Source organism: Aspergillus uvarum (genome assembly GCF_003184745.1).
Source record: "Aspergillus uvarum CBS 121591 unplaced genomic scaffold BO82scaffold_54, whole genome shotgun sequence".
Classification (NCBI taxonomy): domain Eukaryota; kingdom Fungi; phylum Ascomycota; class Eurotiomycetes; order Eurotiales; family Aspergillaceae; genus Aspergillus; species Aspergillus uvarum.
Genome location: NW_020291351.1, coordinates 145,184 through 169,955, shown reverse-complemented (window position 1 = coordinate 169,955; position 24,772 = coordinate 145,184). Strand labels below are relative to the sequence as shown.

The window sequence follows — 24,772 nt, the reverse complement described above, 5'->3', positions numbered from 1 at the left end:
AGGCAGAGGGAAGGAGGGAGGGAGGAGTACGGGAGTGAGGGGCAGGATATCCGAGGGTCACGGGAGCAGCTCTCCCAAGCTCTGCGAAGAATTATCTCCGGCTAGCTGTCTCTTATCTCCGCAGGCCTTGTGCAACCACCCACTCTTCCAAGTTCGTCTTCTAAAGTACCTTCTACTTTCACTATCCACTATCCACTTACCACCTGTTCGCTCTTCGACGAGAAGGCCTGGACCAGTCCACACATTCTTCAAATTGACAGATTTGATCGGTGAGTCTGTGACATCGCTTGCGATAGAAGCCGCGAATGGAATAACCAGTATACTCAGCCTTGCGAGCTGCGGATGGAGTGCCATCGACTGACAATCTTTCTTCTCACTATAGTTTCCCCGAGCACTTTCGATCCCACCAACCTCACTCTGCACATCGTGTACTCTAGCGTTCTTTCCGTCGTCGATGAAGTTGACATCTCATTACCAACCCGTGGCTCATATCCTCACATTGACCCGCGATGTGCGAAGCAGCTAACTTGACCCGGACTCGAAAGCGGATCAGAGGCGGCTAAGTCGACTGATCACCGAGATTTCGACTACGTACCCGTGGCTCCCACATTTGAAACGCTATCAAGGACCATGGAGCCTATTTGAGACTGGGTTTGAGGCTTGAAAGTCTACAAGCTCAGTGGGGTTGACGTGGACCATGACAAAGCGGGTATGTTTATTCGGGCTCCATGCCGAATTTGGGGGAGTCTTGCGCGGCGTTGTGGATTGGCCATGATCCCGTCAAGACTCATTCAGTTCGCGGTCTGCTATTTTAGCTTTGTTGGGGCACAGAACAGCAAGCCCCTATGCCTTTCGTCGCGACGAAAGGGACTTTGAGGGTCACGGCCGCTGTGATTCGTCGAGTTGGCCACCGCTCTTCACATCATTGCTTCGAAATGGGTTGATATTGGCCTAGCCCGATCAGAATTCCAGACGAGACACTCTGTCGCTGGTCGCTGATCTGAGTTTGCCAAAATCCCGCTGAGTCAGCGAGCAATGAGCGGGTGTGGCGCAGGCTTCTTCGAGAAGTTCATTCCTCGGATGCAAATAGCCTGTCAATCAAACGAGAGGGGCTGGGGCTGGGGCTCAGCCTACGAGGCTTGTTGTGGTGGTGAGAACCAGACGATCGGCCGTTCGACTTGGTAGCATGCATCCACTCCGAACAAGATTTTCTGCATCGCGGGCTAAAGTTTTTTCCTTATCGCGTCTCGGAATGATCTATATCCGTACACAATTGTTGATGCTTTGTGCTTTCCAACCACGCAAAACCGTTTCAATTCGACGGCAACTCCGGTACACTTAAGTATATTGCTATTGACTGGCATAGTGCATATCAATTCGTGGTATCTGGGTGCGCCATAGCACCAGAAAATGAGAACGAGCAACAGTGGAGCGCAAGCCGCGTGGCCGGTTGAGCGTTCACTGCTCCACTTGACCCTCACGAGCCAACCAGCATCCGTTGCGAACACCAGAATAACTGGGCAGCCTCAGCCCTAGTTCTACCACGTACGACGACAAGAACACCCTAACACGCAGAGGATTCATCATCACTTGGTGCTTGGACTGGGATTCGTCATGGCTCGGGTGAAATCCAGCATGTTCGGTTCTATAGATAATGCAGGTCTCGCCCGCCTAGAAATCTGGCTCCCACTGTTCACCAACCAATCTTCTTCTCGACCAGCCAGGTTCGCTCAACCACTTACCAGACAATATGCAACTACACTATCTGATCGCACTCGGGACATTGTCCTCTCTCGCTGCTGCTCATCCCGGCCCCGCTGCTGATCTACCCTCAACATGGGACTTCACCTCAACTGTCACCGTCACCGTACCTATAGCCACCCCGACGACCGATGTCAACAACGTCAAGGCCCACGCGAAACGCTTTCATGGGGACTGGGTCATTCAGAAGCGAGCCTCGACGACTGAGGAGACATCCTCAACCACCTCTGAGTCGACCACCTCGACGAGTTCAACGTCAACTACGAGCACGACAGAGTCAACCACTTCCACCACCTCTACCACTTCTTCCAGCACCACGGAAGCCACTACAAGCTCTACCACCTCCACAGTCTCCTCCACCACCTCTACAGCAAGCAGCACCACCTCGTCAAGTACGACCACTTCCGCCACCTCACAATCCACTACCACTGCAGCAACCACAACGACCAAGACCACATCGACAGCCTCAACCACCACCTCAACCGCATCGGCCACCAACTCCGCCAGCGCTGCCAAGGCTGCCTACAACCGGCGCGGTGAGATTGCTGCCATCGTCACTTTCACCATCCTGATCCTACTTTTCATCGGCGTCGCCGCGTTCATGTGCACGCGGGATAAGCGCAAGAGAAGACGCATCGAAGCCAGGGCAGCCGCCAAGGCCGCGGACTACTCGATGGTATCCCTGACCGAAAGCGCGCGACCGCAGAGCGAGGCGAAATTTGACCGAGCGTCGGTGATGTTCGCGACGGCACCCTCCCGCAGTGAGCTGGGCTTGAGCACCCCATTAACGCGTCCCTCTTCTCTCGCGACGAGTGAAGTCTTGCGCCAGAGCCCGACCCCGGCGGCTGCCCCAGATACTCCGCCAGAAGCGCAGCACCGCGCTGGGAATTTTGTGTGATGTAGTCGAGAATCATGAGATCTAGCATGACTCATGCGCATGTTGGCGTTCTTTGTTGGGTTGTTTTTTTTTTTCGATAAATTTGTTTCTGAGCGAGTTCTCCTCGTACGAGTCTTTAGCGAGCCAATGCAGTCAGCCATATTGTTTCCCTTGTATCGTTTCCACAATAAACTGCATCTGACAAGATCTTCACATTTTGATCTGAGGTATTTCCCAGCAAGGCAGGGAGTAGAATTGCAGATTGCAACCACTGTTAGGGATATCTCTTCGGGACGGCGCGGAAATATATTTCCCCCTCACGATCTACCATTCAGCGGTGATCTCTCAGCAGGCATACCTGGAACTCAGTATCGTGCCAAGAATTGCTTACATTCTCCATTGATCGAACTTGCAGAGTCTTTAAGTAGAAACGTGCACTTCTATTTCAGTTGGCCTGGCGCCGATTTCAGTGCACCGGTCACATGACACGATGCTTTTCGAACTGGGAACAGCGCTTTGACACCTGAGCATGTTTACTGTCTACATGTCAGATTGAGTCTTCATCATTCTTCATTCCTAACATAACGGAGACCGGACAAAGCCTCAACTGTCACCAAGCAGGTGAACTTCCAAATGGAAACGGTCTTCGAGTTTGTGGATGTCACCTCGGCCCAACAACTCCGGCAGAAGCCGAGGCGGGCCGCGATCCGCTCCCACGCCAGCCGGCACAACTGGCGATCGCATGCCAAGTCCAACGCGACCCAACGACCCTCTCATACTCCGAAGGATGATCGACCTAAAACAGACCCAAGGGGAGATGCATCGGATCTCCGAAGCGGTAGATCTGGGACTCCTCGACCTGTTTCACACCTGCCCATCGCAGCTGGTTTAACCATGTTAGCCATGACTTGTAACATGGCAACCAATATGCTCCATTGAAATAACATCTATTCCATTCTCTAACGTTGTAACGTACAACTAAACAATCACCATTCAAAACAAAGTAGAATCCTGCTTGATCAGCTCAGCCGCCCGCTCCGCGACGGCATACAAGGTGCTGGTCAAGTGGCCGCAGACCTGGAAGGGCAGCACCGAGGCATCGACAACGCGCACGTTGCGGGTGCCGTACACCTTCAGGCTGGGGTCCACGACGCCGCCCTTCTCGCGGGGCATCATGGCGGCGGTGCCGACGGGGTGGAAGTTCGAGCGATCTATTGAATTATTAGCGCCTTCAGAATGCCATGAGAAGGAAGAATACAAAACCCAGACTTACAATTTCCATCCAGCAACCATGCCTTCCACTCCTCATCCGACGCATCATCCTGCAACGGCGGCACCGTCACCCCCTCTACCAGCTCCTGCAGCGGCTGCGCCTTGAAGGTCTCCCGGATGTACCTTGACACGGCAATCTGGTTGTCGATGTCCCAATCGAACATATAGAAGTTGGGGTTGATCGCGGGCATGGCAACAGGATCCGCCGAGGCGATGTGCACATTGCCGCGGGCGAAGGGCAAGAGCGTCCAGGATTCCGAGGAAATGCTCGCACTGCCGCCGGGGTAGTACAGGATCTCGGCGATGGGTACCCGCTGGGTGAAGATGAGGTCGTACTGGACCTCGAACAGCTCCTTGAGGTGCGCGGGCGTGATGACGCCGTGGCTGACCTCCGCAGCGGCGTGGGCGTAGTCGTCCAGCTTCTTGCGCAGGGAGGCGGCCACTGCGGCCGTCTCGTTGCCGTACACGTCGTAGATGTCGGGGTAGACGACGTACTTGGTGCCGGCCAGGGTGGCGTGGGTGACGGCTTCGGCGTGCGTGTTGGTCTGGTCCTGCAGGTTCTCGCCGACGGCTGGGAGATCCACCTGCACGGTGATGTTGTGCTTCTGCAGGAGGGTGGCGTTTCCGATGCCGGAGAGCTCGAGAATGGCCGGGGATTTGAGGGAGCCTGCGGAGACGATGACCTCCTGGCGCGCAGTCACCACGGTGGTGGTGCCGTTGGCGGTGGTGAATTCCACGCCGGCGGCTGTGACGGCTTCGCCCTTACGGGCTTCCTCCTGCCAGACCAGGCGGTTGGCGAAGGTGTTCAGCAGCAGGTGCAGGTTGGGTCGCGCGGCGACGGGCCAGTAGTAGGCGCGGGCGGCGTCCTCGCGCACGTTGGCGGCCACGTTGATAGTAGCTGGGTAGATGTTGATACCGCGCATCTTGCCGCCGTTCACGTCCTCAGACCAGGGGACACCCAGACCCTGGAAGGTAGCGTTGATCGTAGCGGTCAAGTTGTTGGTCGGGATCTCGCCCCATCCCACCGTCAAAGGACCTTGTTCGCCGTTGTAGGAGGTGTTGAAGGTCGCCCCGTCCAGGCGCTGGCTGCGGGTCGGGATAGTCAGGTTCTCGCTCTGCAGGTAGTAGGGGAACAGGCTGTTCCAAGTCCAGCCCTCGTTGCCGATTTGCTGCCAGGCGTCGATCTGCACGTCTTCGGCACGGGTGTAGGCCATCCCTGAACATAACCAAGAACACGAGTAAGCATGTCTGAGAGACTGAGAAGATAATGGGGACGAGCATACCGTTGATGGCGCTGGTTCCGGACAAAGCCTTCCCAGCACGCATCACCATCTGGGATTTGCCGCCATAGGTCTGGTTGACCGTCTGGTACTGCCAGTCGATGTCCGTGCCAAACGCCAGCCCGTAGCCATTCACAGCTGTGACATTGGCGTTGTGCAGCACTGAGTCACCCGCCTCAATCACAAGGACAGACACATTGGCGTTTTCCGACAGGCGATTGGCAATGACCAATCCGCTGGTGCCGCCGCCAACGACGATGTAGTCGTATTCGGCCTTCGGGGCGTGTGTGATGGGCGAGGCCAACGCGGCCGTCAGGGCACTCAGAAAAACAACCGGTTGGAACATGGTGAAATGGATGTCTAAGCCTGGTGATTCCTGCGTGAGTCCACCCGCATCTCCCAAGGTTATATACGTCTACCCTTGAGAGCAAGCGGGCAGTTTCCGCCCTGTTCTTCATCCTCTCTTCGCACCCGGACAAAGATACGGACACGATCGGTCAGCGACGGAATAATTCCACAGGAAGACCGTCACGGGGAGTCCAGCACGCCATTGACGTTGAAACAAAAAACGGGTATCCGGTGAAGCCAACCTTGAAGGTTATCAATCGGACTCCACCGGTCTCGGCATGCCGCGGAGCGAATTGACTGGTTGTGTTTCGGCCCGGCACGGATAGGCTCGAGTCGATCAGGGTCCAGTCCCTGGTAGGATGCTGAGTAGAGTCTAGTCTGGCGGCCTAAAACTTCGTTCTCCTGACTAAGAGTTTGTCATCGGTCCCATTTCCCTCTTCCGGCGTCATATAGATTGCCTAAGCCTGGGACCAAGACACTAAGGGTAGAGTCGTTGCCGTGCTGGATAATCTTCAGGGAAGATGATAAGGTGCTAGTCGAATTGCCTCATAATCTAGTGCATCGCTTCGGAGCTTCGGAGTAAATTGAGTTGATGATAGATTGGCCTTGTCTCACTACTATGCACCATCTCGCGCCGATTTGTGGTGGTCGGGTCAACTTCGGAAAAAATACTATTGGCGAGGTTCTGCGCTGCATCCTATAATCTCCTCTGCAAGAGACCGTCATCGAAGGAACAAAGCATGCGAAAGCATCCGAACCGGCGCTTTTCACATGGGAAGGGAAACCCGTCGAATGCATTGACCCGAGCATTATGAAAGCGGATTGCACCAGATGATGCCAAGTGAGCACCATAGTAGGATCCGGACCTTATCCGGGCGACGTCTGCTCGCAGTCAGCTGAAACTTCGCCGGTCAGATCATTGATCATCGCAAACAATGACGAGTTAGGCAGGCATAGGGTCGGATCGGAGGGGAGTGCAGAGTTTCATGCAGTATCGTGACAGCGCTAGGTAGCGATTCTGCTTGTCGCCACGTGGAGGTGCCGGCCGAGAGTAACCCTCATCGCTCATATCCAGTTCTGGTTGCTGATTATCACAACTTGCTGGCACTGACGGTCTTCCTGAAAATGGAGCTACTCCTTCGTTGACGAGTCGGACCTTATTATTACTATTACGCAGAACCAGAGTCGCAGTGCGTTCGCTGAGTTCTTCCCAACCGGGTTGGCGCCTGATAAACTCGATATGTCCCACGGTCGGACAAGTGCTTTCTTGTCCAGCCACATTGCCAATGGAGAACACACCCGCGGAGATGTTGCCAGCAAAGGACACAATGCGGGGTGAAAGATCGGACAAAGATTGGACAACCTCATGTTGTACTGTACGAGGGCCATGGGCACCACGCCATCCAAACACGAAAGCTTAGATGATCAGTCGTGAAAGTCACTGCATTGACTGGTATGGTGTTGCGCGGGTAGCGAGGTTCATGTAAATTGACTTTGTTGAAAGCCACCGTACATTCCACGCGTGACCCAAGGAACTCAATCATGGCTGATGCGCATTCCTTGTTGGATTGAAGGTCTCGTTGGTGTGGCTCCCCGGGACCATTGGATTGATGAACAACTGAGCCAGCCTCGACGTAATCTCGAAGCAACCATCCGACTACCAACCTGAATCATGCTGAGCCTTCCATTTCTGGGCATCAGCCGAGCCCGTCTCACTGGTTGCACCTTCTCCGCCTGGCGCGGGGTTCATTTTCACACACCGTGGACTTCGTTCCTCGGGGAGCTGAAGGGCTATGATTGTTACAAACAACGTGCCTGAAGGTTTGCACCTGGCTAGGCCTGAGAAGCCAATATAGCCGACCCAATCTCCAATTCCCCGGACAGCATCTCCGCCATCTGCTTTGGATCACCAGTCTCCTCGCAACACGGAATGGCTCTTCTCAGTACCTTCAGAGTAGTGCTGTTGGTGTTGACGTCGCTGAGCCAGGCCCTTCCTGCCCTGCACGCGCGCGGTATGGATCGACGTTCTCAGTCCTTTTCATTCCGTCACTCACCCCCGATCAGACATCTCCCCCCATCAACTCTCCGAGTTCGCATTCTTTGCGCAATATGCAGATGCCGCCTACTGCAGCAACAACTATGACCCCAAGTCCTCAGGGGCGAGGATCCGCTGCTGGGACCGCGGCTGCCCGGCCATTGAGGCCACCAACACGAGCATTGCGCTTGCGTTCTCCAAGTGAACCATTCAGCCATAGTATTCTTCGGTTTGACGCCCAACTGACCGCTTTTGCTATAGTGCCACGATGACGGACACGGCCGGCTTCATCGCCGTAGACCACACCCACCGCCGGCGCATCATCTCGTTCCGCGGCTCCTACTCGGTGCGCAACTGGCTGGCGGACGTGATGTTCGTCTTCACGGACCCCCACCTGTGCGATGGCTGTCGGGCGGAGCTAGGCTTCTGGACCTCGTGGACGCTGATACGCAACGATGTGATCCAGCAACTGGAGCAGCGACAAACTGCGTACAGCAGCTACGAGCTCGTGCTGGTCGGCTACAGTCTTGGCGCGGCAGTGGCGACTCTGGCGGCGGCGGATCTTCGGTCGCGCGGGTACAAGGCGGCGCTGTACGCCTACGCGTCGCCGCGGGTGGGGAACGAGGCGCTAGCGCAGTTCATCACCAATCAGGGCGGCAACTACCGCTTCACACATACGAACGATCCAATCCCGAAGCTGCCGCTGCTGATCATGGACTACGTGCATATCAGCCCCGAGTATCATATCCTCTCCGGCGATAATGTCACCGTGCGCCCCCAGGATGTGGCGGTCTACGAGGGGTCCGTCAATTATGCTGGCAACACGGGCACGGGCTCGCCCTCGCCCTCGCCCTCGCTCAGGGGGTTATCGGCTCATCGCTGGTATTTTCAATTGGTGGATGGCTGTAAAGAACGGGGGTTGCCTTGGCGGAGGGGGGAGTAGCATGCGTTTTGGTGCGGGCGGCATGAGTTAATGATGTTGTTGCTTCTTCTTTTGTACTCTATAAGTATCAGCATTGGAGTCGCATTAGAGTCTATGCAGTCGAAGGATTCATCGGGCAAGGTCATCTTCGGTTCAAGATTGGGTGGGGAAGTATAGTCCATGTACAAGATACGAGGAAAGTGGCGGAGTTGGGGCCAAAACACCACGGCTTGTCAAAGCCTCCGTCCCTGCGCGGAGCATTTTTCCGAGTAGCACCAAACACAAGGCTGACCACAGCAACAGCAACATCCATCCAGCATATAAATCCGTCCTTGCTTACCACTTCGAAATATGCGAAATCGCATCCAAATCACAAACATCAGCACTCTACATCCCCTATCCACCCCCCAAAATGTCCATCCCGGACTCCTTCCCCACGATCGCCTTCTTCGGCAGCACAGGCGGCTGCACCCTCCACTGCCTAGTTCTAGCCCTCCAAGCCGGGTATAAGTGCAACGCAAGTGCGTAACCCTAAAACATAAACACTCCCACCACCCTTACCATCACCACCACTAACAATGTCCAGTCGTGCGCACCCCCGGAAAGCTCACCACGCTCCTCGCCCCATACAACCTCCCGGCCCCCGCCCTCAAAAACCTGCACATCATCGAGGGCAGCGCCACCGACGCCGCAGCCGTGCGCACCACCCTCCTCGCCCCCGACCAAGCCCCCGGCACCTTCTCCCCCAAAACAGTCGACCTAATCATCAGCGGGATCGGCAGCAAACCCAATTTTTCGAACCTGCTGCACCCGACCCTCGAGAACCCGACCGTCTGCCAGGACGGGATGCGCACGTTACTGGCGACCCTGCACGCTCTCCAAGCCGACGAACAGGCGCAGGGTAAACCCAAGCTGGCCGTCATCAGCACGACGGGCGTGGACTCGAAGCGCGACGTGCCGGTCATGATGCTGCCGCTGTACAACTGGATGCTGAAGGTGCCGCACGCGGACAAGAAGGCGATGGAGGCGATGATCCTGGCGGATGCGGCTGTGGGGGAGCAGAGGGCGCTGGCGAGCTATCTGATCGTGCGACCGAGTTTCTTGGTCGAGGGCAAGGATAAGAAGGTCCGGGTTGGGACGGAGGAGCAGCCTGCCGTGGGGTATGGCATCAGTCGCACGGAGGTTGGGCGGTGGATCTTTGAGAATGCCGTGTTGGCGTTTGACGGGCCCGTGCAGGTGAAGGAAAAGGTCAAGGGGATGGGGATTGGGTGGGCCGGGGGTTTTTGGGGGAGGTTGGTTAGTATTACTTGGTAAGTTTGGGGGTGAAGCTGTTTGGTTAGGGTTGTGGTTGGCGATTATGGATGCTGGTATTATGCAGTTATGAACTTGCGCGGGAAGCTTTTACCTATTATCTCGTACTAATCAAGGAGGTTTAAATTGAATCAATTGAATGGATCATCACTGAACTAGACTACGCGTAGCAGGAAACCTACGTGCCGTACTTACTCATTCGTCTCTCGACTTCAACGAGCCACGATCGAAGTCAAAACAGCGGAAGGGCATGGGACCGGACCTTCGAGCCCCTTTCGGGACCCGAATCATACTCGCAGCCGGAGAATCCGCATCGCGATCCTCCCGGCCTGCATCCAGATCCAGCTGCTCCGTCTCGGTGAGCACATACAACACCAGCTCCAGCTCCCCACTAGAACAATCTTGGATGTGGAAGTGGCGCCCGACCTGCCGGCGCCCGCAGCCGAGGCACGACACGAACCCCAGCGAGAGCAGCCACCCGATCAACTCCTCCATCTTGTCCGCATGCACGACCACCGCCACGATGGGGGCGTCCGGCCACGGCGGGAACGCCCAGAAGATGTATTGTGCGCCGACGACGAGATAGTACCGGTACCCGCCCTCTTCGAGGCGGCGGAAGAAGTAGTCGTACCAGCCGTGGTTTTGGGTTATGTAGGTGGGGGTGGTCGGGCGGCTGTCCATTGGGCCTGGTGGGTTGCTGGTTGCGGTGTATTGCTGGGTTTGTGGTTGGAATGCGTAGGAGGTTGTGGTGAAGGGTGGACTCCGTTCTTGATACATCGTGGTTCTCTAAATATATCATCTTCTGGCGGAGTCGACCGGCCAGTTCAGCGGTACTCCGCATTCTATCTTGGACTAGGTGCGGGCTTCTTTGTTGAATTGCATCTTGAGGAGAGCTTCGTCAGGTATTGAAATGTGTTATTGTAGTGTTGTGGATTTTAGCAGTTTCTTCCGGAGATTGTCGTTGGTTAGAGATTTCATACTCTCTGCAGCTCGGGGGTTTCCGAGCCGAGATAGATTGAGTATGGCTGACCTTGTAGGAGTTCCGCAGTAATCTGAGCCTAGCCCGCGCGAGGAACCACTGTGGCTGCTAGTGCTCTACGTCGCATAGATTGATGATTATTGGTGGTCTGTGGTAGAGCTATTGACTTGGTCTGATTTTGGGGAGACAAGCTATCCATTTTATATTACGACATGTGGGATTGATTGGTAGAGGGACCAGTCTTAGGAGGGCTCCGTGCAATTGTTGGTGTATATGATAGACCCTTCCCGGTTACTCACATCATAGCTCAGTGGAAGAATTCACAAATCCACCAGGAAAAACAGTCAAAATCAAAATCGAGATTCAAAGAACTAATTTAGAGTGGCTGTATTTGATGTAAACCCTCAATCACGAATTAGTGATCTTCGCGGGCCGTAGTTTAGCTGAGGAGAAATATATAGAACAGCTGTCGACATATGGCATTACAAGACCGGCTGCCATCTTACCTTGAGATTAGCCCCTGAAAGCAAATTGAAAAGGAAGGACCTCACTGGAGCATCGGTAGTGGGTTAATGCTCGAGGGAATCAGCTCTGTTGTAGTGTAATATTCTGATTGGGAAATTGGGGTGCGTAGCTGACTCGTCCAGGGATTAAGAGATGGAGCTTCGCTGGGCGTTGACCTGAATTTTTACTTAAGTATCCGGACCAGGGATCGTTAGAAAAAGACCAGGCAATTTACACTGTGCTCTTGAGGCTTGTATAGTGTTTTCGTTGATCATAATCTAGCTAAAAGATATCCTTCTAAGCATATAACTGCGACAGGAGACATCCAACAGAAGGGTAAGGACCGGCCGTCTAAGGGCATTGTACGGTACCAACGATCACCAAAATCTCGTATAATTATCGCAAGAGTGTATCGTTGCTACAGGTTCAACTGCATCTTCCTACAACGAAAGAAGCCAGAATAACTCTGCATAATGGAAAGGCCAAATTGTAGTTAGCCTATTCTGGGGTACAGGAGCCACCATGCAATGGAGGTCACTTTCGAAATTTAGGTAAGGCAGGCTTGATGCGACAGATCGTCTCACCAAAAGAGGCAAGATTGCCCTAATTATCCCCGATCGCCTTCAAGCAGCGCTTAGTCTCTACCCCTAGACAGATAGATGCTTTTCAACTACGATACTTACTTAAGGCTCTGCTCGGTTCTGTCACCACACTCGCTACTGAGTTTAGACAGTATTCTCTGATCGCACATGATCGCGAGACAAAAGATCAGTGGCTGCCAGCCATGAAACGTCAACAGTCTCCAACCAACACAATAGTCAAGGCCAAGGCACAACGCGACCACTCTGACCTACGGCCGAACCTCTCCATGTGTTACATCCTCATTCCAGCCGCGGAATGCGCGCCAGACCTCAACGGGATCATAGCGTACCTCAACCGCATCATTTCTCCAACCTTAGCGCTCTGTTGTCGATCCAAGTCAGAGCCCAGCAAGCCACAGATGTATTCCAGGACGCGTACCACTCCTCAAACTCCTGTCATATGGCTTTGAGCCTCACAATGTATGAGTAGTTTGCCTGGCGTCATCAGGACCGAACACGCAAGGGGTGGTGGCTATATTGGGGAACTCCGAAGCCCCGGAATGCAAGCCATACGGCACGCGACGACCTTCTTTGAGCTCGCTGAGAAGTATACAACAAGATATAAACAAGACGCAATGCCGTCTTGTACTCGACTTTTTCCTCAAGCTTTCGTGCGTTCTGCTTGAATCATTCATTTTCAGCCACGCGTTCCCAATATACCCACAGTTCTCCATATACCCAGTGTGCATTGATCTAGTCAAGCTATGAAGCCCCAGACTCTCCTCAGCAAACTCGCCCTCCTGGGCTCCATCCCGTTCGCCCTAGCGGACACCCTCAACATTGTCGCCCACCAGGATGATGACCTCCTCTTCCTGAGCCCGGACCTCATCCGCGACATCCTTTCCGGCCAGGCGGTGCGCACCATCTTCCTCACGGCCGGCGACGCGGGCCAGGGCACCAGCTACTGGCAGAACCGGCAGCTGGGGTCGCAGGCAGCGTACGCGCGCATGGCGATCGCCGGCAACAGCTGGACGGAGACGGACGCGGGGATCCCCGGCAAGGACATCTCAATCTACACGCTGTCGGAGAACTCGTCCATCTCGCTGATCTTCCTGCACCTGCCGGACGGCAACATGGACGGCACGGGGTGGGCGGCGGACAACAACGACAGCCTGCAGAAGCTGTGGGACGGGGCGATCGACCACATCACCACCGTCGACGGGTCGGGCACGACCTACACCCGCGACGAGCTGATCCACACCCTCACCTCCCTCATCGACGAGTTTCAGCCTGACGAGCTCAAGACCCAGGACTACCAGAGCAGCTTTGGCGACGGCGACCACAGCGACCACTACGCCACCGCCTTCTTCGCCACCTCCGCCCTAAACGACGCCAGCTCCCACCCCGATCTGACGGGCTATCTGGGCTACGGGATTAACAACAACCCCGTCAACCTGGACGCCTCGGACATCGAGGACAAGACCAACATCTTCTACGAGTACGCCGTGCATGACCAGGGCACCTGCAGCACGGCGACGGGTTGCTCGACGAGACCCGAGAGCGGGTGGTTGCAGCGGCAGTACACCATCTAGGTGATGGTGGCGTTGTTGATGGAGGCACTGATTTGATGTGAGCATGGGGGTTGGATTGAAGCCCGTATGGATTGTGGGATGGGCCGTCTGGGACGGGGATTACGATGTACACATGTTTAGCTTAGTTGACGATGTCATGCAGATGCTGCTTAGTTAGGAAATGGTTAATGAACGATAGACTGAAGTCCATGTTTGAGATTGGGTAGAGTTGTGTGCATCGCTACGGGGTGAAGGGGGAAAGCATTCCTCGAATGCATTGACACGAGGTAGCTGTATAGAATTCCATTCGAATACTGTAGGGACAATACCCCTGCGTCATTCCACATGCTGCTGATCACTAAGCAGTTCAATCTTCTCAGTATGCTCTTCAATGCATGTTGGTCAAAGTCGTGCACTGGAATGTGTGACCCGTCAGCTTCCTTTCCCATTCAGGCAGAGGCACATTCCATCCATGATCACCCCTGACTCAGCCCATACAATTTCAGGCATAACTTCCGACAGGATTTATAGACCACATCGTCATTTCGATTCATGTAACATTCTGATTGATGTTCCATGCAAAGGAATCGAAAGTGGGACACCACAGCATCTGGTACGAATCCCAAACTATGTAAGTTACAGCTTCGATGAAGGTTGCTACAGTAGACAGGCAAGCGACAATTTGGCAATAGGTAGTTAAAAGGTATAGCTTGCCAGGATCGAGGTTGACATGGACACTTCATTCCCCGGTATTCCTCGTTAGTTGCACAAGAAGACTGGTTACAGCTTCTCCCTCAGTCCAACAACTAGGTTTCAAGTCAAGCGACGTGCGTCAAATCGAGCATTAAAAGACTGGACTACGTAACTGGAATTTTTCCAACGCGGTAGGCCGAGATCAAGATGGCCAGTCAAAGGCATGACAAACCTGATGCGTCTATATCAACCGGCAATCGGATATATAGTTCGTACTTGGCCTTTGTTCAGTGCATCATCTCATATCGTGGGCATTAATTACACAAGGTAAGCCACCAGCACTCAATCAAGATGGTAAAGCAGACACGGGTATTTGAACAACCGAGACTTTTATTTGTGAAGAAGCAATATCTATGGCGCTCAAAATTGGGACCAAAGTTTGTGTGAGCCGCGGTAAAAAAGACCCGAAATTGCCCAGTAGCAGAAGAATGTCGAACAGAGAATGATTGAGTGCAAAAGCAGAGCATTCGGTCACTTGGACCGCATTCGCAGAATAACGTAGATGACGGACGAGGCTCTACACCTAATGCGCAACCTTCTGCACCAATTGCTCGGTCGTCTGGATGGAGTGTTTCAAATGGTCAAGCACGACACTGATGGACTTTTTCTGGCCCGTCATGGAATAATTCACGCCACCCTGAAATTGTTGGAAGTACGTCGTGATGCCAATCTGGGTCTGCCTGAGCCGCGCAAGCGTCCGGCTAGTGAGCATGTCCATCAAAAAGTTATGCTCCTCGTCGGGCAGCTCGTAATTGCCTATGCGAATGCGATCGACTGATAAGTTGCTGGACCTCGGGCGAGCCCGACCGCTAGCTGACAATCTTGCCGAGCGGCTCTTGTCTCCGTGTAAGCTGGGGGAGAGCACCTCGCCCATGGCCAGGAGGCTCGAGCGGCGGGAGTGCTGAGGCGTTGTATGTGTAGTAGGAGTGGGAGGCTCTTGGGATAATGACACACGATCGTAGATGGCCAGCTGCAACCAGCGAAGCACCAGACGCAGACTCATCGCGAGCAGTAAGAGTGCGACGTGGTCCCCGTCCGTGCGACAGAGCGAGCACCCAAGCAGCCCCCCCCAGCGGATCTGGATATCTTGAGTTGCTTCAAGAACGATCGGGAATGCGATGGGACATGGTTCGGCTTCCCGCTTTCGAAGGCTCGACAGAGAGTCGGCCTGCACACTTACGCAGTTGCATTTTTGGCAGGGGATACTGGCGTTGGCCCTTGTTCCCGGCGCGGCGGACTGAGATTGTGGTAGCTGGTACGGCGGCCCCGGGGCGGGGAATGAAGAATACTCTTCTCCTGAAAACGCCTGCATGTTATTCTTTGCAGAAGTGGCAAGTGCATGTCAGTAATCATTCCCGTCATGGGGCTGAAGGTTGCCACAAAGAGAAAGCCGCTGCTGGACATACTGGAACGGCAGAAGACGAGTTGTCCCCAGGTTCAAGCAAGTAGGTTCTTGCCAGAGAAGCAGGTGCGCTAGAAGACAAATTGGTATGAAGGTCATGGTCCGATAGAGTCGTTAGAGGTGGTCTGATGAACTCGTTGGCGCGAGTCGTTGTCGGAACCTCAAAGTTTCCGCTCGCAAGTAAAGGTGACCCTGGTAAATCCCAGTTCCATGTCTCGGCCATCCCGCTGTCTTTGGAAACATCGGCACAAAAAGAGGAATCAGTTGTTGCAAGGGGAGTTACTGTCTTGTTTTTGGAACCCTTAGGTCGACCGGTACGGTTGGGAGCACTGTAGATGCACGTATGTCTATATCTTGTACACGTCATACAAGGCCGTCCGCCAGAGCATTTCATCTTCATGTTGTGGCATGAGTCGCATGCTAAACGCACCCTTCTCACGGAGGTAGAGTCCATTGTGTAGCTAGCAGAGAGATACCCGTTGAGCTTGTAGCAGCTAATGTCGGCTGAGGGTGTTATCCCAGACGAGGTAGCTGTTCAACAAACACTTGTGAGGAGCGCAAGTTGAGGGTGGCAAAGGCACACTCTAACCTTAGCCTCCGGGGTATACATATCTGCAGAGATCGGACACCTCCGTAAGGGAGACCTCCCTGACAGCTGACGTTTGCCGTTGCACTTCCCATCCATTCTTTCCGTCTAAGATTCCCTGATTTCATGATCCACGACAGAGGACCTACCTCGACGTCAGTGTCACCAATCAAATGTGATGACTCACTTCTCATCTGAGCACAATTCGCCCTGTTATACCGATAGCCACAAAAGAGAGAGCATTTGCATTATCGAGCGCGCTCAGAACCCGCCCCAGCCCACCCACCTGTACGGCCTAGAGACATATGAGCCAACGTCCAACTGCTGCAGCGGTGGCTGAATGTCGTGTGATTGGCCATAAGCTTGAATATCATCAGCCAAGCCCCCTGTCCAATAGCAAGGCAGAAGTGCATCGGTCCTTGCAACTGTACTATGATTTCAACCTCAGCAAGGTGTGCCCAGAAGACATGCTATACCCGCCAATGAAATGGCAGAGAATACTGCGTCCCACCGTGCAGCAACCGTCGTGTTCCCACGCGATTGAGTAGAACGTTCGTGTCAAAGACAGGATGAGTTCGAGGTCGAGGCCTTGAGACTGGCCGGAAAGCAGCTCCTCGCCAGATTCGGGTTGACTCGTGACCCGCACAGGCCCATTGTCTATGTAAGGGGCAGAGCCAGACCGAAGGATGGTAGCATCATCGGTATCTGTCGATTCCAAGTTCCGGAACAGTGTCCCGGTGGGCCAAGCAAAACACACACGGTGAGCATAGATGTTTGCAACTCCACTCAGACTGTGCCTAGGACTCCTCTCATCGGAGTATGCTCCTGCGGGTTTGATTCCCTGCTAACCAGACAGGCTGCGTGTCTGTATAATTAGCTAGTACTTTCATTGCTCACCTAAAGCACTGGTTCTTAGTCAATCGCAAAGATCATTGTGAATAGCGAGTATCTGAGAAAAGCTGTTGGATGGAACTAAGGCATGCGCTTGTTCTGCAAGAGCGTTGGGGCGCTCCAATACTTGCCACAAGTGTGCATCCCCTTGAGGCGACAAGTATGACAGTAAAGACACTGTAGATAGTTGCAGAAAAGGTCCGTGATCCTTGTGTATTGACTGATGCAAGGGATGAGAAAGAGGACTGAGCCGATCACCAATCAGACTCCCGATGCTCTAGCTGCATCTGCCTATTTGCTGGTAGATTTCCCCGAGCATTGTGCTGCAGCTTCCGACAAGCAGCAGAATGAACTTGTTGGGAGGAACTCTTTGGTAAAAGGCCCTTGGTGGCTGCCTCCTGCATAAGCAGCTCACAGCAGAAAGATCAACCAGCGTGTGTTACTCCCCTTTGTGGAGCGGAGCGGGAGAACATTACAGCGTGTCACGTGGCTATCGACTAACCTTCCCTAGTGATTCCTGCTTTCTCTTCTTTACTTTCTTGCTTGATTGCTTGATTGCTTGATTGCTTTGCATTTTGCGTGGCACGAGCATCATCTTACTTACACGTGCACGCATCAGTCATACTCCACAACAAACGTCACTCCAGCTGTTTCATCAGTGGAGACTCGACAGGGTAACCGACCGTTAGCCAGTGTTAGCCTGGATGACGTGCGTTTGGTTGGCGATGGCCTCAGCCTCGGTTGTCCCAATGCCGCTGCAGTGCGGGGAACCCTAACCTTAACCCGTTCCAAATGCCCGCCTGCATGCTTTCTTTCTCCATGGATCAACATCTTCACTCACCGTTCATCATGAGTACTGAGGCTCGAGTTCGCAAGCGCATTCCCAAGTCCTGTAAACGGTGCCATCGCCGCAAGCAACGCTGTGTGGGGTATCCAACCTGCGCGGGATGCGAGGCCGCTAATCAGCCATGCTTGCGCTCCGAGACGGTCCCCTCGTGGCATCACGCTATGTCCAAAGGAGCCTTGGTCCAGAGAATTGAAATGCTCGAATCCCAATTGGCCACCGCTCTCCAGCGCCCATCGCTGGAGCTACACGCAGCTCGGGATACAGCGTCAAGCCATCAGAGCCCGGATCAGTCTGCTGTCCTCTCACTATTATCCCTTGGTCGCGAACCCAACCAGGGCCCAGCATATCTGGGACCGTCATCGGGCCGAACCATCGCGAAGAACCTGGGTGGCATCGTAGACGATACCGTTTGGACCGAGTCCATCCCCATCAATGCTGGTTTCCACCGCACGGAAAGCATTGCCTCGAGTCCCTCTGCATTGAGTAGCACTACATCTCTCCCAGGTTCTGATGGGGGCTCGAAGCTCATCGATGCCTATTTTCGAGATATGCATACTCGACTGCCGTTCCTGGATCGCTCCGAGATCTACCACCTACACCAGACCATCCATCAGAGCAATCATTCTGGGATTCGCGGGTTCGAGACGTTTAAGATCTTCATGGTCTATGCCTTAGGTGCCTCGATACTACAAATGACTGATTCATATGACTCAACCCCCCCTCGCGATTTCTGGACGGCAGCATCGAATTCCCACAGTGCTATCAGATCAAGTTCGACATATGCGAGAATCGAGGCGATCATGTTACTGGTTCTCTATGATCTGCGCTCGGCATCGCATTCAAGTGTGTGGTATACGATCGGCCTAGCAATGCGCATCTGCGTGGACCTCGGGCTACATCGCGAAAGCCAATATCGAGCGCTGCGACCGCACGATGCCCAACTGCGGCGTCGCCTGTTCTGGAGCGTCTACTTGGTTGAGAGATACGTGTGCTGGTCTCTGGGCCGTCCGTTCAGCATCGCCGAAACAGAGATAGACGCTGATGTACCGGCTGACATGGACGACGCTGCCAATGACGATCGGCTGGTCGATCAGATGGTGCAGACTCCTGCGGACCCGACTGCGCCAACACTAGGCCCGAGTCTTCGCAGATTTATTGCTACCATCCAACTCCAGCGCATCATGTCTCGAATTCACTCCGAGATATACCGTGTCGATCGAAACCTGTCAGCATTGATTACTAAGGTACCCCCGTTGATGGCGTCTCTTGAGGAATTTCAGCAGTCTCAACCGCTCATGGCACCCGAGGAATTTACCTTTGTGCGCATGCACTGGTATAACTGCATCCGTATGCTACTACAGCGATTCCTTAGCATTGTCCCCAGTGATGATCCCATGATCCAAAAATGTCTGTTCGTCTCTGGGAAAATGTGCCAGTGCTTCAAGACACTGCGGCAAAGAGACTCATCTGGGTACTCATTTCTTCTAGTCAATTCATTGTTCATGGCTGGATTAACGATGTGGTAAGCTCTGTCGGAATGATTGGAAGAGCGCGGCTGATTGAAGTAGTCTCTGTCTTTTCCGGGCGCCCCATCTCTGGAGCGTGGCAGTGTCGGACGACTTGCGGGCATGCTCCTTGGTGATGTTTATGATGGCTGAGCGAAACACCACCCTGCGCAGATATCGCGACGGGCTGGAAACCGTCATGACGAGAGCCATCGAATTCGTGAATAATGCCACCAACACGCCGACCGACAACATCGCCGATTCGTCAGCAGCCACGTCCGGCGAGCTATGGTCCCACATTGACGGAGTATCCCATCCTGGAGTTCAAGCGACCAACGGGTCCCATAGTCTTCCTGAATGGGCTGATATACCCACTCCACCTCCCGGTGCCGATTTATTTCCCTACGACGGATCAAGCCTACAATGCCACGGATTACAAGAGATGCTAGATAATCTACACTCGTTTGGCGACATGCTGACGGATGATTTCTGGACCGAGCTTCCGTGGGCATCCATGGCAGGATAGCAACGAGCAATGGCCAACAAATGAAGCATAATTCATACATATCATGAACACTATGACCAGGATCACTAAAGCGCCGTTCCACATGTCGAAGGACATATGTCAGACCTCCCACCCTACCAGTGCGCAGGGGATAATGTATCCTCAATACCCAGGTCTTCTCTCCTGGACTTGCTCTCCGGATCAAGATATGGTATTTCACCCACGCCCACGGCCCGGTTCCCACTCCTCGGCCCGAAGCCCTCGTGGTCGCCAGTAGCGGTGTGGAAGACACTGCGATTGTCCCAGATGGCTGGTCTTTGTTAACACAAATCAAGTCACGAGACAATGGGGACCTACCAATGTCGTTGGGCTCGTTCCATTTGAACCGCACTTGGAGATCATGCCCGTGGATGATCAGATCGTTAAAATATTGGAGCATGTTCGCACTCTCTTTGCGACTCAGTTCGTTGATCTTGGATGGGAAGGCGCCTGATTGCAGGCCTCGTTAGCATTATCCTCTGGTTCCAGACGCACCTCGAACTCACCAGCGGGAAAAATCGACTTCCACCCGGTGATCGGATTCGTGCGCACAACCTACACCCAGATCCCACATAATCAGCATCCCCACCAGCCAACCGCATCCATCTTCAGACGCGAAGAAAACAACGACAAACCGGATGAACCGCCACCAACTCATCGCCCACATTGACCGGCGCGCCTCGTTCCCCGGTGAACATCTTGAACCCACCCGCCTGCGCCATCCTGCGGAACCCCTCGCCGACATGCGTGACCGTCAACCCCTCCACAAAAGCTCGATACGGCTTACTCAATCGATCGTATATCTCATACCCGGACGCCCAGAGCGTATCCCCGCCGGTGGTGGGCAACTGGATGAGCCGCAAGCTCGAGAAGTCGGCGGGCGCCTTTTCGAACGCGATGTCGCTGTGCCAGACGGCCGCCTGGCTGGTATAGTCCGAACCTTTGTACAGTTTCTTGCGGCCCTCGGAGTTGATGGTGCTGATCTCGGGGTCCGGGTCGCCGAATTCGCGGGCATCGTTGGTGACGGGGTGGATGTGCAGGCCGTGGGTGGCGGGGCGGGTGGTGAGTTCGCCCAGGCGGAGGATGAGCTGCTTCTGGAGGGCGTTGGTGAGGTTGTCTTGGGCGCGGAAGAAGACTACGCCGCGCTCAGCGACTGCGTGCTTGCGTTAGTGGGGTTGGGGCGAGCGTGGAGGGACGGGGTGGGCAAACTCATAACCGCAAGATCGCGGATGCGCTGCTCTGCCTCGGCACTGTTCAGGATGTCGTCGACGATGTTGCAGCTTCCCTTGAGGAATTCATTGCCGATCACTGGGGTCACCATCACCGGGTTGAAGGCGTCCAGGGACCCGCTGGACTGGATGCGTGGATGGGGCGCCATCGCGGTTGCTGTTTGTCTTCCTTCGCTAAGGTCACTGTGGTGCAATTACACAGATTTCCTTAGGAAACTGCATGTCTTATCTATTTATCGTAGAATATAATTCTGGTCGCGAGAGGAAGCTGGTGCTCGACCGCGCGCATCGGCTTTCGGCGTTTAGATAGAGCTTCACTGCTGGGTGGGGCTATCGCCGACTCCCGTCGTGCCCGCGCAGCCAATCTTTGAGGTGCGGCGTGGCACCATCTGAGCGTGGATGCGGTGATATTCCAAGCTTTACGCGTGATGAACGGCTATTTCTGCTATAGAATATTGCACAGACATCCTGGTCGACTTAGGATATCGTAGCGTCGGGGTGATGTTCAGACTTATGCGGCCTTGTGTGCCGCCTTGTGCATCTATACCTGGACTGCGGGCCATGCCCTCAAGTGAATCAGCTCAGTGGATCAAGCAGACTGGTGGTCTATCACCTGTCAGAGAAGGCAATCAAGAGCTCCAAGGGGGTTGCCAACCCTTCAACCACTATTTCGAGTGTATGTGCCACCACTGATGAGAGCGCTCGTCACACATATGCTGTACCTAGGTCTGACCTGAAACTACCATCATACCGAAAACAGACTGCCCTAGAACCCCTTACAGATCGAGTCTTCAGGCACTACGAGCAAATCACAGCTCATAAAATCATCTGCATTAGTGAGTATGTCACATATCCCATCAGTATACCACCATCCCATCATTATTACATCCCTCGCATATCACCTCCAAGCATTAGTATATACAACCCGTCCAGTGCTTTACTATACACCTCATCACCACCCCCATCTTGCATCCGTTGAACTGCTACCCTACAACGCCGAGCTGGTTATGTTGACCGTCACGTTGCGGAAGGTGCACCCCTCCGTCTTATACAGACTGGCATAGCGGCCCTCCAGCACGGCCGCCACAAACGTCAACGCAGCAGCGTGCCCATTGATCTGGTCGGCGGAATGCCCGCCGACCGTGTTGCGCTCGTAGAGGATGTTGGCGCCCACGCCGCAGTAGCGGGCGAGCAGCACGTCGGTGTCGCGGATGGGGCTGACCTCGTCATTGACGGCCTTGTACGCGTACAGCGGCAGCTGCGGCACGCCGTGGTAGCCCATGTAGCCGTCGCGGTTGAGCACGTACTGCACGCGCGGGTCCTTGAAGGTGTCGCTGCCATTGACAAAATAGTTGTAGATGTTCTGGCCCGCGAAGAAGAGCTCCGACTCCGTCAGCGGCAGGCTGCGCGCCGCCAGGAAGGTCGTGCGGTTATACGGCCCTGTCGGGTTCAGCTGCGAGACCAGGAAGTCGTAGGTCGTCGGGTACTGGCTAGCGATGCCGAGGATGGCTTCGGGGACGAGGCCGGCAGATAGTGTGCCGGTGACCGTGTTCATCACGTTGGTGATGTTGGGCGTCAGGCCGCCCAGGGCCGCGCCGGACAGGGTCAGTTCCGGGGCGTATTGGTTCTGGAGCTCCGTGGCCCATTCGCTGGCGAGCGCGCCGCCGGAGTAGCCCCATAGGGCGGTGCGGGTGGTGGCTGGGCCCAGGGCATGGAACTGGGTGACCCGCGGGTTGGAGGCGGAGTACAGGATGCTGCGGATCGAGTCGAGAGTCGCGTGGCCGGATTGCACGCCGGCGGTGAAGGAGGCCAGGGGGCCTTCGTAGTCGGGCACGTTGACGTACCAGCCTTGGCTCAGGGCCAGGGAGACGTCCGTTGGTGGGGAGCTGTACATCGTGTAGCTGGGGCTGGCGTCGAGGTCGTTGGAGTCATAGGCGATCTGGTAGGAGAGCAGCGCGGTGCGATTGTCGCTGGCCGTGCTGGGGTTGGTCGGGATGAAGACCGTCGTCACCGCCCACGAGGGGTGGTATTGGCTGTCCGTCGTGCGGTAGACGATATTGTACGCGGCCGAGGCGTTGCTGACCAGCGCCGTCAGGTTGCCGGGGGCCGAGCGCAGGCGCAGAATGGTGCCGGGGAGGGTGCTCTCGAAGCCATTGGGGGCGCTGTAGAAGGGGTCCTCAGTGGGAGGGAGCACTACGGACGGGCTGGTGGTAGGCAGCCCGTAGACAAGAGGGAGAATACTCCCGAGGAGAGGGAGGAGACGGGCCGGGGAGAGCATGGCGAGGAGGGGATGGGAGGGATGGGAAGAGGGAAAGAGGAAAAGGTGGGAGAAGAGGGCAAACTACGGTGGCTTGGGGGGGGAAAGCTGTGTTTATGTACTGGGCGCTGACCGACAATCCCCGCAAGGTACGGAGGCACTAGACGGAAGGATTGAAATCCTTGTAGGCGTGCAGTTCAGTCCGCAGCACACCAAATAGCAAAGCCGAATGACATCAACCTTCGTGTCGGGCTTCGGGCAGCCAGTCAAAGTGGGGAAATTCCCTCGGATGGCTCGGATCCATCGATAATCAATAATCACTTTTCGGTCTTTTTCAGCTGCGCAACCACATTGGCTAGTCTAACTTTGCTGAACTCAGCCGCAGGTTGTTGCTTATTATTGCTTGGCGTGGTGTATCGAGCGGGTCTGGGAGAGCTGGAGAGCTGAAGAGCTGGTGGAGAGTTGCAAAGCTACGCAGCTGCGCCCGTTGGGGAGGGAAAAAGATAGCGAGCGATCAGGGCTCCGGCCTTCCCGTGACTCCACTCCAGGCAGAGACTCTCGCCCTGCCTTGGAAGTTGGAACTGCCACCTCTGGTTTCGGACATTATGTCATTTTATCAATTCTGACACAATGAGGGAATATTTACTCCGTAAAATAGGTTTGAAGAGCTGTTTAGAATGGGAAGAAATTCAGAACAATTGATTGTTGCGCCCCAGCGGATGAGAGAAAGGCGAACCCTCCATCCACAGCGCCAAGTGGACCTTCTAGAAGCACCACACAACCCGGAAAAGTTGGATTGACCCGCGTCCAATGACAAGTCTCGTCATTGCAATGGGTTTCTGGTGCGATAAGGAAATGTATCTTGCGACCACCGATAGCATTAGGTCACAGCCTCCGCTGCCTCGGCTGCCGTAACCTGGTTTCCTGCGAGGCACGGCACACACCACAACGTAAGCGTCCGACTATCTTCATTCTTCACTCAATTATACTTTGGGTCGCTGTCCAGCAACCTCACTAAGTCCAATCGGTCAGCGTCTCCGGAACAAGCACAGAGCACAGCGAGAACTCCTGGTCTTGTCAGCAGGGTGATCCCACCTGCATATGGTGTGATAGCGCTAGCCTTCTCCGCACAGCTCCCCCCGCATGCCGCTGCGGTTTTTGTCAAGGATTGTCGGGGCTATCCCTGGTGATCTGACATGTGAATGAACTCAAGAATCGATAGTCTTGATTCTATCAGTCGTGCTCAAATAAGTCATCGATTGTTTGGTCCGCATATCTGACACAGTGCATGTACAGTTTCTCATCCGACATGCAGCA

General features: G+C 54.6%; 10 protein-coding genes across 10 annotated transcripts; 6 read left to right on the top strand and 4 right to left on the bottom strand.

Annotated features, from left to right (window-relative positions):
* Positions 1-1,750: 1,750 nt before the first annotated feature.
* BO82DRAFT_434870 (uncharacterized protein) lies at positions 1,751-2,676 on the top strand (the record flags this gene model as incomplete). The annotated part of the gene is made up of 1 exon (XM_025640977.1): positions 1,751-2,676. The coding sequence occupies one exon, from the start codon at positions 1,751-1,753 to the stop codon at positions 2,657-2,659; it is 909 nt and encodes a 302-aa protein (XP_025488846.1). The 3' UTR covers positions 2,660-2,676.
* Positions 2,677-3,631: 955 nt separating this feature from the next.
* BO82DRAFT_290831 (GMC family oxidoreductase) lies at positions 3,632-5,536 on the bottom strand (the record flags this gene model as incomplete). Its single annotated transcript, XM_025631701.1, has 3 exons — positions 3,632-3,849; positions 3,912-5,126; positions 5,194-5,536. 3 exons carry the CDS (start codon positions 5,534-5,536, stop codon positions 3,632-3,634), a joined length of 1,776 nt encoding a protein of 591 aa, XP_025488845.1.
* A 1,932-nt stretch (positions 5,537-7,468) lies between these two features.
* Positions 7,469-8,516, top strand: BO82DRAFT_434868 (lipase family protein; the record flags this gene model as incomplete). Its single annotated transcript, XM_025640976.1, has 3 exons — positions 7,469-7,550; positions 7,603-7,774; positions 7,835-8,516. 3 exons carry the CDS (start codon positions 7,469-7,471, stop codon positions 8,514-8,516), a joined length of 936 nt encoding a protein of 311 aa, XP_025488844.1.
* Positions 8,517-8,814: 298 nt separating this feature from the next.
* On the top strand, positions 8,815-9,879 carry BO82DRAFT_394507 (uncharacterized protein; the record flags this gene model as incomplete). The annotated part of the gene is made up of 3 exons (XM_025638746.1): positions 8,815-9,016; positions 9,082-9,791; positions 9,874-9,879. Exons 1-3 carry the CDS (start codon positions 8,908-8,910, stop codon positions 9,877-9,879), a joined length of 825 nt encoding a protein of 274 aa, XP_025488843.1. The 5' UTR covers positions 8,815-8,907.
* Positions 9,880-10,001: 122 nt separating this feature from the next.
* On the top strand, positions 10,002-10,587 carry BO82DRAFT_421458 (uncharacterized protein; the record flags this gene model as incomplete). Its single annotated transcript, XM_025640168.1, has 1 exon — positions 10,002-10,587. A coding segment is annotated over one exon (586 nt), but the record flags the coding sequence as incomplete, so codon positions are not given.
* Positions 10,588-12,550: 1,963 nt separating this feature from the next.
* BO82DRAFT_357178 (uncharacterized protein) lies at positions 12,551-13,622 on the top strand. Its single transcript, XM_025635948.1, has one exon. It carries the CDS (start codon positions 12,635-12,637, stop codon positions 13,460-13,462), a length of 828 nt encoding a protein of 275 aa, XP_025488841.1. The 5' UTR covers positions 12,551-12,634; the 3' UTR covers positions 13,463-13,622.
* Positions 13,623-14,469: 847 nt separating this feature from the next.
* On the bottom strand, positions 14,470-16,436 carry BO82DRAFT_153570 (Zn(II)2Cys6 transcription factor domain-containing protein). The gene is made up of 2 exons (XM_025630190.1): positions 15,601-16,436; positions 14,470-15,512 (listed from the first exon to the last, which is right to left on the bottom strand). Exons 1-2 carry the CDS (start codon positions 16,048-16,050, stop codon positions 14,718-14,720), a joined length of 1,245 nt encoding a protein of 414 aa, XP_025488840.1. The 5' UTR covers positions 16,051-16,436; the 3' UTR covers positions 14,470-14,717.
* Positions 16,437-17,922: 1,486 nt separating this feature from the next.
* BO82DRAFT_421451 (uncharacterized protein) lies at positions 17,923-19,951 on the top strand (the record flags this gene model as incomplete). Its single annotated transcript, XM_025640167.1, has 3 exons — positions 17,923-19,442; positions 19,489-19,689; positions 19,774-19,951. 3 exons carry the CDS (start codon positions 17,923-17,925, stop codon positions 19,949-19,951), a joined length of 1,899 nt encoding a protein of 632 aa, XP_025488839.1.
* Positions 19,952-20,070: 119 nt separating this feature from the next.
* BO82DRAFT_316979 (TauD/TfdA dioxygenase family protein) lies at positions 20,071-21,418 on the bottom strand (the record flags this gene model as incomplete). The annotated part of the gene is made up of 5 exons (XM_025632596.1): positions 21,179-21,418; positions 20,605-21,122; positions 20,461-20,524; positions 20,288-20,431; positions 20,071-20,240 (listed from the first exon to the last, which is right to left on the bottom strand). Coding segments are annotated over exons 1-5 (1,065 nt in total), but the record flags the coding sequence as incomplete, so codon positions are not given.
* Positions 21,419-22,014: 596 nt separating this feature from the next.
* On the bottom strand, positions 22,015-23,502 carry BO82DRAFT_357175 (LIP-domain-containing protein). The gene has a single exon (XM_025635947.1). It carries the CDS (start codon positions 23,474-23,476, stop codon positions 22,187-22,189), a length of 1,290 nt encoding a protein of 429 aa, XP_025488837.1. The 5' UTR covers positions 23,477-23,502; the 3' UTR covers positions 22,015-22,186.
* Between the last annotated feature and the right edge of the window lie 1,270 nt (positions 23,503-24,772).

Excerpts from the sequence above, each read along its gene's own strand:
- BO82DRAFT_357178 (XM_025635948.1), top strand. The coding sequence starts at position 12,635 with ATGAAGCCCCAGACTCTCCTCAGCAAACTCGCCCTCCTGGGCTCCATC.
- BO82DRAFT_153570 (XM_025630190.1), bottom strand. The coding sequence starts at position 16,050 with ATGGACTCTACCTCCGTGAGAAGGGTGCGTTTAGCATGCGACTCATGC. Across the intron at positions 15,513-15,600 it reads ACTCGTCTTCTGCCGTTCCA|AATAACATGCAGGCGTTTTC; the intron begins GTATGTCCAGCA and ends ACTTCTGCAAAG.
- BO82DRAFT_357175 (XM_025635947.1), bottom strand. The coding sequence starts at position 23,476 with ATGCTCTCCCCGGCCCGTCTCCTCCCTCTCCTCGGGAGTATTCTCCCT.